At 33.4% G+C, this 13,937-nt stretch overlaps 1 protein-coding gene across 1 annotated transcript; it reads right to left on the bottom strand.

Annotated features, from left to right (window-relative positions):
* LOC130217797 (carbohydrate sulfotransferase 12-like) lies at positions 1-3,106 on the bottom strand. Its single transcript, XM_056450035.1, has 2 exons — positions 3,035-3,106; positions 1-1,305 (listed from the first exon to the last, which is right to left on the bottom strand). Exon 2 carries the CDS (start codon positions 1,270-1,272, stop codon positions 187-189), a length of 1,086 nt encoding a protein of 361 aa, XP_056306010.1. The 5' UTR covers positions 1,273-1,305; positions 3,035-3,106; the 3' UTR covers positions 1-186.
* Positions 3,107-13,937: the final 10,831 nt, after the last annotated feature.

Here is a 13,937-nt window from a genome sequence, read left to right as displayed (position 1 = left end):
CACCCAAAAATAAAACCAGTTGACAATGCTTTGGTAAATGCACAGCTTTAAGGAAAGTAAAAAGATCAAATCATTTATGAGATTCTTTCAAATTGTTTTTCATTCTTGTTTTTAAATCACATGTGGTCTTGAGGGAAATACAGAAAGAGCAACTGGTGATTCTCTCTTTAAGCAAGTAATAACTTGTCACTCATTCAGAAGTGTCTCAGGTTTATCATATTCAAATAACTTAAAGTCGGTTTCATAAAGACTGTACAGCTTTCTTCTGTCTGCTAAGGAAATGTTTGCAAACCATTCTCGCTCCCAGTCTACTGCAGTCCTGTTCTCATATCCTGGAGGAAAGTGAATATGTTTATCCAGCCCAAGAATCTTCAGCAAATGTTCTGTGTCCTCATCAAGAGTTTCTAGCTTCCCAATAAAATCATAGTCAATTTGGCATGGATGGCAAAGTCTGTGAATCTGCTGCCAATGCTCATCGAATAGCTGCTTCTGTGTTCGTGGATCTAACAGATACTTAATAAAGTGAGTAAAGGATGGTCTGATACCTGCACTGAAGGCCTCTTGAGCAGAAGTAGGGGGCTGAGAAATATTAGCATAACGCTGAAGCATTTTAGAGCCAAAATCGGAGTAGTAATACTCATTAAGCTCAACAAACTTGTCTCGATAAGCAGAAATAAGGCGCACAAAAGGATCCCGTACAAAGAGGAACTTAGTGTAGTTCTTCAGCTTGTGATGCATCAGAGGACGAGCTAATCGGCCATGGCGCATCCACAACTTGTTGAATGTCTTATGCACTGTAGAATTATGGATTAACTCTAATGGTACGTCAAGAGGATCCAGATATGGAGCTCCATCAGGTGCCTTCAGGTTCTGGCTGAGGGCAAACATGACTCGTTTCCAGTTGGTACAAGCTACCTTTGGCACATAACAGTAAATAACACGGTGATGATCGTCCACAATGAGATGGTCCAGAGAATTGTCAGGGATCTGGTCAAATGTGATTGATTTCTCTCTGAAATGCAGGCTGCTATTGGCCGAGCAAAGCTCTCTTATTAGATGTTTACGATGTGCTTGACGCAGTTCGAGATGTGTGAGATCTTTTGATGAAGCCATGTGCAGGTAAGTCCCAACTCTCACCTCATCCCAGCAAAATACGAAAAACAATGTGACAAATACTGCTCCCAAAAGAAAACAACGCTGATGGAGCTTCTGCATTCCCATTCTTGACAGAAGTCTATACCAGATACTCAAAATAGAACTTATGCTAAACATTGTTCGTCTTGGGAATGAATCCAGTTGACAATTCTGCAGAAAAAAAGGAATAAAAAATAAGAACAGGTACGTTAAAGTCTCAATTTACCATCAACACTCAAATGATCCATTAATGTGCTGTATGTGCCAGAACGGTTTACATGAATAACGATCATAAATCAGTCGGTTTGGTTTGTTTGTAAATGTTTTAGAAAGCAGAGCCAAAACATATTATTTAAACAAAATATAAAAACATCTTTTTTTATCAGGCAATGCATATTTTGATAGACATCGATAGAAAATCATCGAAAAAATACAGGAATTAATGGTAAATACTTTAGTGTTTTTTAACCAAACTATATTATAGGGTATTATACTATTAAGTATTTACAATACTTTTAATAAATGCTTAAGCTTAGTATTAACTAGCAAATTGATAAACTGTATTAAATACTGTAGTATACTTTAGTTTTTAATACAGTGATCTGTAAACTTGTGATAAATAGATAGATAGATAGATAGATAGATAGATAGATAGATAGATAGATAGATAGATAGATAGATAGATAGATAGATAGATAGATAGATAGATAGATAGATAGATAGATAGATTCAAGTACTTTGACATACTATAGTGTGTGCTTAAATAATAAATAATAATAGAAATAATAATTCTAAAAATAATAATAAACAGTAACTTATTTTTATAAATGCCTGATATTGGCCACAAATTAAGTAGAATTTTTTTTTTATTCATTTAAATGTTTAGTCACCTATGTATTATGTAATACATGTACATATATATTATTAATTATATATTATTAATTATACACACACACACGCACACACACACACACATATATATATATATATATATATATATATATATATATATATATATATATATATATATATATATATATAATACACAACATTGTAATACACAGAAATTGTAATATCATATAAACTTACGAAAATTTCATGTATTAAATTTCAGGTGCAATAGGCTGCGCTGAATTAATGAAGACATTTATGACAAGGAGGACAGATGACTTGCAGAAGATAATAACAAATGTGCGTCCTGCGCCTTTATTTATAATGTACAGTACATAAAGCACATGTGGTCGTGGCGTTCAAATGTGAAAGTGGAAAAAGTAAACATCACATCCTCGCATGCATTCAAGGCGATTTCATAATATTGCGTAAGCTATTGTCAGTAGCTTCCTCATACGTGCAAATGACAGGACTACATAATAGCATTATATTAGGCTATACACAGTCTACAATAGCCTACATCACTTAATGCCGTCCGGAATAAAGCAGTTACGGCTCCTACTTGTGCACGATGATGAACAATGAATGTGCAAACAATCAGGTCGTCTGCTTTGATGACGACAAAACTTACGATAACATTAAAAAAAAAAAATGTTCGGATTTACTCAAATTACAGGGGTGGCGCTCCATTGAGCAAGAAAAAAAAATCACATCCCCATTTTACTACATATTTACCATATTTACGTCTATTCGCCAAGACGTAAAACAGTTTGAAACTGTAATAAGATAAGCCTAGATACACTTTCTGTGTTTATCGTCAAGCAACATATTTTTTTTAAGTTTAAGCTTAATTATTTAGATAAATTAATAACTTATGATACACTTTAACATGTTTGCAGAGTCGAGCTTAGTCAAGACATTTATTTAACAGTTAAAATACTTTATAGGTTTACATATTATTTAATTAAAAGCATAGCCTAAGTGTTATTGTTTTAGAAATGTAACTCACCTACACCAGTAGAAGTAGAATATATCCACTCCTCGTTGGTTTGTTGCAGTTTGTGCTTCCTTTACAAAGAGGATTACTGCATGTGTGTGATAATGGGAGTGTCTGTTATTCCTTTGGACAAGCAAGAGTAAACAGATGCTCTCATTCTTACGAGTGCGCATTTGCATACGTTCACAGTAAGATGAACGTACGCAAGATGTACGTTTGGCCTTTCTTGACCCACATTTAAAATACTTTTTAAAATTATTTTCAAACAAGAAAAAAATCTACCAATCAGGTCACTTTGAGAAAAAAAGTACGCCCATAGCACGCCTAAAGCACAATGATTCATGGGATTATCAATTTCATTGCAGTCGTGACACACCAATATCTGACCCAGTTCAGGTTCAGTTATGTGTTATTAACTTGGCTGAGACTTGGCCCAGATATGGTCCATGTTTGGCCTTTGTCTGGGAGCCAGACATGTACCATAATTCACTACGGCATGTGGGCCAAGCAAAAGCTGATTGTGTGGGCCAGAGCTGGGCCAAAGTTATTTTGCTATGTGGGTATAGTAAATATACAATTACAGATATCAACAATTAAAAAGTAGTTATCAACAAATCAATTCTTAAAATGAACAATTACGTTTTTGATATCAACAATTTATTTGTTAATTTCAATAAACTGAACGGTTGAAATCAATAATTCATATCCTGAGAAGGAATAAAAGTCAAAACGGCTTATAATCCCCAACCAGGCAACAAAGAGCAGTGAACACTGCGTAGGGAGCTTTATGTTAGTGGTGGGAAAATAGCTCTGGACTGGTTTCAGTTTTTAGGATTGTAAACAAACCCAAAAGGCCCCATCTAGCATTACTACACACATCCTCCTAAAACTGAAACTGGAAGTAGTTGGTGTCCATATTTACATTTTAAATCCATGTTTTTGGAGATTTAAGCCTGTTTCACACCGCAAGCGTCAGCAACGCGTGAGCAGAGCGTTTTTTCGGCGTCCATGTTAACAGATTAAGCTGCGGTCACACTGGACAACACTGGAAAATACTAAAAATAACTGAAAATACTATATATAATTCTGACAATATATATGACGATATATACATTTCAACAGCCTGAAAACACTAAATAAATAAATAAATAAATAAATATAAAATAACTCTCTTAGTAAAGCAGAAAGTAAAAAAAATAAATAAAAAGACTTTATGATTGAGTGAAGTAAATGACCTAAAGCTATTTAAAGTGAGCTAGAGTTTCGCAGGTTGAGAAATCGCATCACTTGACTGTGTGAGACCAATCGAGGATCAAAACATGACCTCTCTGAACAGAAATTTAAAGGGCACCAAGGTTAGCCCTTTTTTCAGATTTAATATAAGTGTTTTTTGTCTCCAGAATGTGTCTGTAAAGTTTCAGCTCAAAACACCCATCAGATTTTTTATTATACCTTTTATTAAAGTCCTATTTATACATTTTTGTACTGGGTGGCGGTTTTGGTGTACTGCTTCTTTAAGGCTAATCCTTAATTAGTGCCTTAATCTCCTTCCTCGGCTGCGTCAGACAACAGACAGACATAAAGGAAGCAGATCTCACATAGCCTTTGTGAGAAATACTACAGTAAGAACTTTACCAATGAGTATTTGTTGTGCAGTTGCATCGATGAGTCACACACAGTTCACACGCGCGCACACACACACCGCAGCAGGCAGACAGACACACACACACACACACACACACACACACACACACACACAGAGCACCCGTTTAGCTTCGCACTCTGTTTGCATGCATATGTGACAGGATACAGGTTACTCTCCACTGCTGTATGGACATCTGTTATGTTAATGAACAAAATAAACCTGATTTAACGTCCACAAACGTTATATACTTATATACCATCTCTATAAATGTATTTGTTTTATTTAAGATTGTTTATCGTTTATAATGTTCTTTAGAGTTGTAAAGCACTCCAGAATGTGACAGATTGATTAGCTGTAGGCCCTAGAACAGTCATATGAAGCGTTGTCATACAGTGTTATGCCTGGATTTCATAAATAGTCTTGCATTTACTAACACACACTATGTTTGAGGTGTTTAGAAGTAATTTGCATTTTCCTCTTGTAGAAAAACGTCATCAGAACAATGTTTAGTGGCTCAGTGTGGTACAGCAGTGTTTTTAAAAGTCTAAACACTTTATTGATATAGTAAACAACCAAGCACATGTGGTCAAAACACAAACGAGTCGCAGGCAATGAAGTATTATGCGTTTCTCCTATGGGAAAGGCTGTCTAAGCAAAATGCCAGCAGGTGTCTGTAGCTCCACTCACGCTCCGCCTCTTTGCCCTTGTTTGGTATCCCCTGTTTGGTGCAATGACGTGCGAACAAAATGGCGACGGTTGGCCACGCCTACTAGTAGCTTCTTTTAGGCTTCTTCAGAAACCTATGGGTGACGTCACGGATACTACGTCTATATCTTTAACTGTCTATGGATTATTACATTAAAAAAGCGAGCGATTGCTCCATGTTTTAAATTTCTGTCCAGAGAGGTGCTGTTTTGATCCTCGATTGGTCTCACGCAGTCAAGTGATGCGATTTCGCAGGTCAGAGTTCACCAAGCTTGAACTTTGCACCGCAGAGAACTGCGAAGTTTAACGCATGACCCTGCGTTTCGGGTCTGACGCATTCGCGTGCGTATGAATGGAAGTCTATGGGAGGAAAAGCTCAGTGTGACCGCAGCTTTAGAGCTTTCATACCGCACGCAGCAGCAGCGCGTCAGTGCGAGGCGTGAGCGTCGCTGAAGCAGCAGTGTCGCCATATTTTCCGCGCTGGGTCTATTTTTGCCGCGCTGCTGATCGCTCAATTAAAGTGACAGTGCATTGATAATGACCAAAACACATTGAATAACAGTAAAAAGTACCAATAGACCTTTTTCACAGCGTAATAGAATACAGGAAGCGCCCTCCGAAGCAATGTTTCGCTTTTTCCGGTTTCGCTAGCAGTCGCAGAAACATGACAGCCTCAGGACATTTGATGACATTTTCCCTGTCAACTTTGCCGTAATTTGGACAAGAACAGGTTGTTCGCTTGGTTATTGTGTAAAACTGACGTAGCCTAAATAAATCAGCATTTAAAAGGAATTTGTGCAGAAAATGTGTCTTACACGAAGCGTTTGCAATGTTAGGTTACAGTAAGGTGCGCAACCAACAGCATAAGATCTGCTAACTCAAGCCATTCGTTAGCAAAAATAACTACTAAACATCCAGCAGGATTAGTTTTGTGTTAGTAGTTGTCCGTAAGCTGTGCTAACCCCCTCCTTCCTTTGTATTCAGGGTCAGATACAGGCGAGTTGCTATCTGTCAATGCAAAAGAACGAGGAGCCCCATAATGACAGGTTGCTTAATGCTCATAAGGTTTACTCAAGTCTGGAAACATAAATTAGCTCCAACTCGCTGGAAAATATAAAGATATTTGTTGTTGTGTTCAGTGTTTGAATACGATTCTATTAAAGCACTTCAGTTTAACACTAATTACTAAATTTGTAAATTTTAAAGCAAATATCTTCAAAACAGTCCGTCTGTAGCGTATAGGGTGTGTTTCTGAATCTTCAGGTTAACGTTAGTTCATGTTCCAGTTCATTTTGTTCATCTGCTTTGAATGTTTTTATTATTTATTTAAAGAACAGAAAATAACATTTTACAACACAAACAATATACATGCCAGGGGGTAATTATAAATAAAATACATATATACAAAATGTACATATTAAATAAATACATTATAGAGGTCACATTTTTTTAAAGTGGGTAGGCTTCCTTGTTTAAAGAGTCTCTGATGCTGGTAATATACAAGCATATTTCAGTGATCAATACCTTAAAATTTGGTTGCTTATTAGTAAATTTACATTTATGAATGTACAATTTTGTTAACAATAAAAGTGAATTAAATAAAAACTATTTTCCTCTTGATAAGGATAGACAGTAACGCCAAAAAGTACATTTTCCCAGAATGAACACTGAAAATTGTTAATAATTGTTTGCAGCTCTTCCTTTTGACTGAGTATGTACAATGCCAAAATAAGTGTAAAACAGTCTCCTCATATTCATTACAAAAATACAATTTACATCAATTCCACTTTTAAATTATTGTAAATAATGTTTTGCTGGATAAAATCTGTGGAGAAGTTTATAGGATATTTCTTTAATTTTGTTTCTAACCTGATATTTCTGTAGTAACAGCCACACTTTTTTCAGCAAATCAAGTCCCCCTTTAATAAAGACATCTAATAAAACTTTATATAAGGAACAGTAGTGATTTCTTTTTGGAAAAGAGTTCAAAAAGCTCTATTATTACTCTTGGTGTTTACTGTAAAACAAGTTTTGCCAACATAAGATTTAGTAAAATCAAAAGACGATGGTCTTGATTAATACCACTAAATAACATATGGGTCTCTGAAAAAATTGAACCAATAACAGTTGAAAACTTGCAGGGTTATTGAGATATTGAAATGAGAAAGGAATTCATTGTAAGAAAAGTATACCATCTTTATTATAAAACTGACTAACCAAATTAATTTTGTTGTAAAAAAATTGCATTTGTATCAGTTGTCTATTATTCCAATGTGGGGAAAAATTATGCATATATATATATATATATATATATATATATATATATATATATAGCCAACAGGTCTCGTTAAAATAGGATCCAGTGATTTTGAGGCCCACCGCAACTTGACAGGAGAGTGCTGTTTTTCCCGCCCACCGAATTGATTGACAGGCACCATGTTTCTATAATAACATAAATACACATGTCCAGAACATTGTATTTATTATTTTTTTGCAAACAAACTAGGATTAAAATATTTGTTCCAACTCTGTGATTTTTTATATGTTTTATAAGCTTAAAACGTTTTTAAAGCAGCATGTTTGCTAATTCTTAACCGCTATAATTACCACGGCCGCATGGTGTCAGTAAACGCGCATGTGTGTGTGCGTGCGTGCGCGTGTGTGTGAGTGAGTGAGAGAAAGAGAAATATTGACGCCGGGCTGAAACGGGAACCTAGGCGTACTTGCATCACTGAATGCCACCCGGAATCAAGCAGTTACGGCTCAGAAGTGGCTATATGAAAGGCAAAGGGCTCTATTGCTTGTTTAAGTTGACCTTTTTGTATTAAATGGCACAAAAGTAATATGTATTAGTCTTTTTCAATTATTTTTGTAGTTTTAAGTTAGAGAGTGGCAAAGCTTTTTTATATAAATAAATGTATTTATATTTTATATTTAGGATTAATATTTGCAAACTGTTTTGCTAAAACATGAATTAATTCATTAATACCTGAAGTGGGGAAGTGGTAATCAGCTAATTTGAATGTGTGATAATTTGACCAAATGTGTACTGTATAACATTATATTACAAACCAATGTTTACATTTTTTTTATTTTTTGTTAAGTTTAGGAATATATTTACGGTACGTGTTGTTAAATTTGTCTCTATTATTGTGTTACAACTAAATTATTGTTTTTTGTTGTTTTGGTTTGTCCTATTGGCACAATACCTAAACAAAACTTCAGTAGTTTTTGTAAGGGGATCCATCTCACATAATATTTAACTTTTATTTCAAACATATTCTGCCTTCCACCTATAAAATACTATACATTTGATATGGTTATTATTATATCGATACAGTTAGGCACTAACTGTACTGATGACTTGAAGCAAAGGGCACTGATGACTTGAAGCTAAAGTATTGAAGCTCACTTTAAATAGCTTTAGGTCATTTACTTCACTCAATCACAAAATGTTTTTATTTATTTTTTACTTTCTGCTTTACAAAGAGAGTTATTTTATATTTATTTATTTATTTATTTAGTGTTTTCAGGCTGTTGAAATTTCTATATATATATATATATATATATATATATATATATATATATATATACACTCACACACACACACACACACAGCAAGTTTGGGTCCTATAAAAATAAAATAAGTGTTTGCCCTCTAAGGTTGGGGGGTGTTTGTGGGATGGATTGTTGAACCACCTGATAGTATCTCTGCATGGGCCTTAGAATCATCCGAACTAATAAGTTAATAACTAATCATCCTAACTAGTAAGTTTTGCATTTTGCATCATAGGTGCCCTTTGGAGAAACAGCCCAAATCAGTTCAGCACCACTGCCATAAACAGCACCCGCCACCTGCTGCCAGGCTGACTGCACCGGCCCTGCATGTGTATCAAACCTTCATTCTCATGATAATTTGTTTGAAACTTTTAAATATAGATTAACTATATCTAATAACTATATTTATTAACTAAATAAAACACTAATAGGCTACAATAAGAGAGTACTTTAAACAAACAATATTATAAATTAGTTTATTCTCAACATTTTCCTTCATTCATTTTCTTTTCCGCTTAGTCCCTTTATTAATCTGGGGTCGCCACAGCGGAATGAACCGACCACTTATCCAGCATATGTTTTACGCAGCGGATGCCCTTCCAGCTGCAACCCATCACTGGGAAACAACCCTACACATTCATTCACACACATGGACTACAGACAATTTACCTTACCCAATTCACGTGTACCGCATGACTTTAGACTTGTGGGGGAAAGCGGAGCATCTGGAGGAAACCCTCACGAACACAGGGAGAACATGCAAACTCCACACAGAAATGCCAACTGACCCAGCCGAGGCTTGAACGAGCGACCTTCTTGCTGTGAGGCGACAGCACAATCTCAACATTTTTATTTCCACTTTTTTTTGTTTAGTAGTTTTTCTTAAAACATAATGACTTTATTTTCAGAACTTATTAGTTATATATAGCATTTTCTGAGTTATATATAGTATTGTCAGAGTTATATATAGCATTTTCTGAGTTATATATAGTATTGTCAGAGTTATATATAGTATTGTCAGAGTTATATATAGTATTGTCAGAGTTATATATAGTATTGTCAGAGTTATATATAGCATTTTCTGAGTTATATATAGTATTGTCAGAGTTATATATAGTATTTTCAGAGTTATATATAGTATTGTCAGAGTTATATATAGTATTTTCAGAGTTATATATAGTATTTTCAGAGTTATATATAGTATTTTCAGAGTTATATATAGTATTGTCAGAGTTATATATAGTATTGTCAGAGTTATATATAGTATTTTCAGAGTTATATATATAGTATTTTCAGAGTTATATATAGTATTTTCAGAGTTATATATAGTATTTTCAGAGTTATATATAGTATTTTCAGAGTTATATATAGTATTGTCAGAGTTATATATAGTATTGTCAGAGTTATATATAGTATTGTCAGAGTTATATATAGTATTGTCAGAGTTATATATAGTATTTTCAGAGTTATATATAGTATTGTCAGAGTTATATATAGTATTTTCAGAGTTATATATAGTATTGTCAGAGTTATATATAGTATTGTCAGAATTATATATAGTATTTTCAGAGTTATATATAGTATTGTCAGAGTTATATATAGTATTTTCAGAGTTATATATAGTATTGTCAGAATTATATATAGTATTTTCAGAGTTATATATAGTATTGTCAGAATTATATATAGTATTTTCAGAGTTATATATAGTATTGTCAGAGTTATATATAGTATTTTCAGAGTTATTTTGTATATAGTATTTCAGAGTTATATATAGTATTGTCAGAGTTATATATAGTATTGTCAGAGTTGTATATAGTATTTCAGAGTTATATATAGTATTGTCAGAGTTATATATAGTATTGTCAGAGTTATATATAGTATTGTCAGAGTTATATATAGTATTGTCAGAGTTATATATAGTATTTCAGAGTTATATATAGTATTGTCAGAGTTATATATAGTATTGTCAGAGTTATATATAGTATTGTCAGAATTATATATAGTATTTTCAGAGTTATATATAGTATTGTCAGAGTTATATATAGTATTTTCAGAGTTATATATAGTATTGTCAGAATTATATATAGTATTTTCAGAGTTATATATAGTATTGTCAGAATTATATATAGTATTTTCAGAGTTATATATAGTATTGTCAGAGTTATATATAGTATTTTCAGAGTTATTTTGTATATAGTATTTCAGAGTTATATATAGTATTGTCAGAGTTATATATAGTATTGTCAGAGTTGTATATAGTATTTCAGAGTTATACATAGTATTGTCAGAGTTATATATAGTATTGTCAGAGTTATATATAGTATTTTTAGAGTTATACAGTATGTAGTATTTTCAGACTTATATGTAGTATTTTCAGAGTGATATATAGTATTAGCAGGCAGTCCACAGTCAACTCAACCCAATCTGACCTCACCAAAAAATATCTCTTTTGAACACTAAATAATACAAACTGTTTTCATATTTCCTCTGTTATCAAAGTGGACATATTAAGGATTGCAACATCATTGGTAAATTAAAGCAACATCAATCCCGTAAAAATGTCAACAGACAAAGAACTGATTTATAACCGGCAGAAATTAGTGGAAAAGATTTACTGATTGAAAAGATTCCACTTAGATTTTTCCAGATTTGATTTTCTTTCTATGTACATGTAGGCTAGTCCACTCATATAGTAATACAAATCTGGATGTAATATTTATTTTGTTAGCCCGAGTCATGGTGTCGTATATTTAGAATGTCATCTAGACTTGTTTTCTCTTTTGATATATCACAAACTGATATGTAGAAAAACAAGAAATTTTAGTCCTCAGAAAAGGAAGCGCCATCATCTTCCTTAAACATGAAAACGAGTGGAGAAACCAGAAACAGAACACCCAATCCTGTTTTTGAGATTTACGATTTTACAAATTGAAAAATGTTCCTGAATCAACATCTTTGTTGTTAGTTTATCTTTTTAAACTAAAAACATTTAAGCATAGAGTCAGGGCCAAGCACTTCTACATCATTGCTATACAGTACATTGTGATCTATTACACTGAAAAAAAGAATTCAAAGTTAAGTGGTTGTAAACAATTTATATGGCCTGAATTTTAACAATTTGCGTTGAACATTACAAAATTTAATTTGTTTGTGAAAATTCAACACAAATTGTTTGCAACATTTTTTTTCCCATGTATTTGCCTCTGATATTAGTGTAAATCTTTAGTTATACGGTTGGGTTTAGTGGTAAAGATTACGTTTGGATTACAATTTCAGAGTGAAACCATATTCATGGATCAACAAAATAGGAATGTGTCTTCTACAAAGTAAAATTCTAACCCTGATCAAACACAAATGATCCACAGCAGCACTTTTTTATTACAGATGGGTGTGCTTGACACAGTGGTCTCCAGTGGTTCTTTGGGTTGGTTAAGGTGCTACTGTATATAGCACTAAACTGTATGTGCTATGTGGTTCTTTGGCTTTTAATCATGATTGAACCACTTTAAGTGCTATTTAGAATTGTTTATAGAGTGTATATAGTGAAGTGAGTATTGTTCAATTGAATACTTTTTGGATAATCTGCCAAGACCTCGATATCTGACCTTGTTTGGATATGATCAATAATAATCAGTTCATCTATGACTCGTCAGAATTGTTTGCTCATCAGTGTGTCATAAGTCATACAATTTGGAGTATTTGTGAATAACAATGGCATTTAATGAATGAAGTATCTGAAATATGAGCAAGAAAAGGTAAAGAAACAACGTTGAAGGAACAGATGAAGGGCCTAATCTATATCCACAACTGTGCGAACAAATTACCTCAATCCATTTACAGAAAAACTGAGGGGGAAAAAAGATATTTGATATAACCTAAAATGAAAACAAAACTAAGGAAGCAATCGTGATAAAGTGCTGTAAAACCAGTAAGGAATGTACAATCAAAAACAGGAAACTACATTTTTAAAAAAAATCTGAACTATGTACTTTAACTATGCTACCAAACTGTATGTGTCAACCCAAGAATATTCCTTTTTTATGTGTAGCAAATTTCTAACGAACAATTCATAACATTCAAGTGAACCAACCTGACAGTTGTCCTGTTCGTTTTTCAGTTGGTGAGAGTTGAATGCTTAACCTTGGATAACACAGTGCTTACTACTGTCAACTTTTTACCAGCTGTCCAATAACAGAGATTTAAAAATACTATAGTAAACCAAACTATAATAAAGTATTTGAATTAATCTGTTGAGGAAATTCTAAGGTTGCTATGGTAATACAACAACTATAGTAATACAAAACAAATTGCCCATTACTAGGGCAAGACAGAATCTGCGGACATTTTTTGCCATTTTTGTGCAGAATTGTGTTAAAAATCTGCGGATTTATGCAGAATTATTTTGGGAGTATCATAACTAAAACCTTAATATATTAAATAAAAACGAATACCTTTTTAACTTCTATTTAATGTTTACAATGCAAATTCAATTAGATCCACTTTATTTGGTAAGCAAGCCTCTCATATAATATATCTACTAAAAGACAGAAAATACTACTTTACAAACTGTATTGTAAATAAATCATATAAATATTTTCATATTAGTCAATAATATTACTGAAATTAATTTAAAAAACTGAATAACTATACACTTACACACATTTACACAAGTAAATAAACAGAATCAGTGACTAGGTTCTCTAGGACTGTAGGATATATTACAATACACCACAGGTTATTGTAGTAAAAACTGAAAGTATTCTGCAGTATTCATTATAGTTTGAAACTATAATGCTGCTGAAAAAAAGAACTTAAACCAGCCTATGCTGGTTAGCTGGTTTTAGCTGGTTGACCAGCCTGGTTTTAGAGAGGTTTTGGCCATTTTCAGGCTGGTTTCCAACTATTTCCAGCCTGGTCTTAGCTGGTCAGGCTGGAAGATGACCAGCTAAAACCAGGTTGACCAGCATAACCAGGCTGGGAGCCCAGTCAAAAGCAGCTATGTCCAGC

The sequence above is a fragment of the Danio aesculapii genome, chromosome 1 (assembly GCF_903798145.1).
Source record: "Danio aesculapii chromosome 1, fDanAes4.1, whole genome shotgun sequence".
NCBI classification, from domain to species: domain Eukaryota; kingdom Metazoa; phylum Chordata; class Actinopteri; order Cypriniformes; family Danionidae; genus Danio; species Danio aesculapii.
Note: the sequence above shows the minus strand (reverse complement) of the source record. Positions and strands in the feature narration are given on the sequence as shown.

Coding starts and splice junctions, on each gene's coding strand:
- LOC130217797 (XM_056450035.1), bottom strand. CDS start 1,272: ATGTTTAGCATAAGTTCTATTTTGAGTATCTGGTATAGACTTCTGTCA.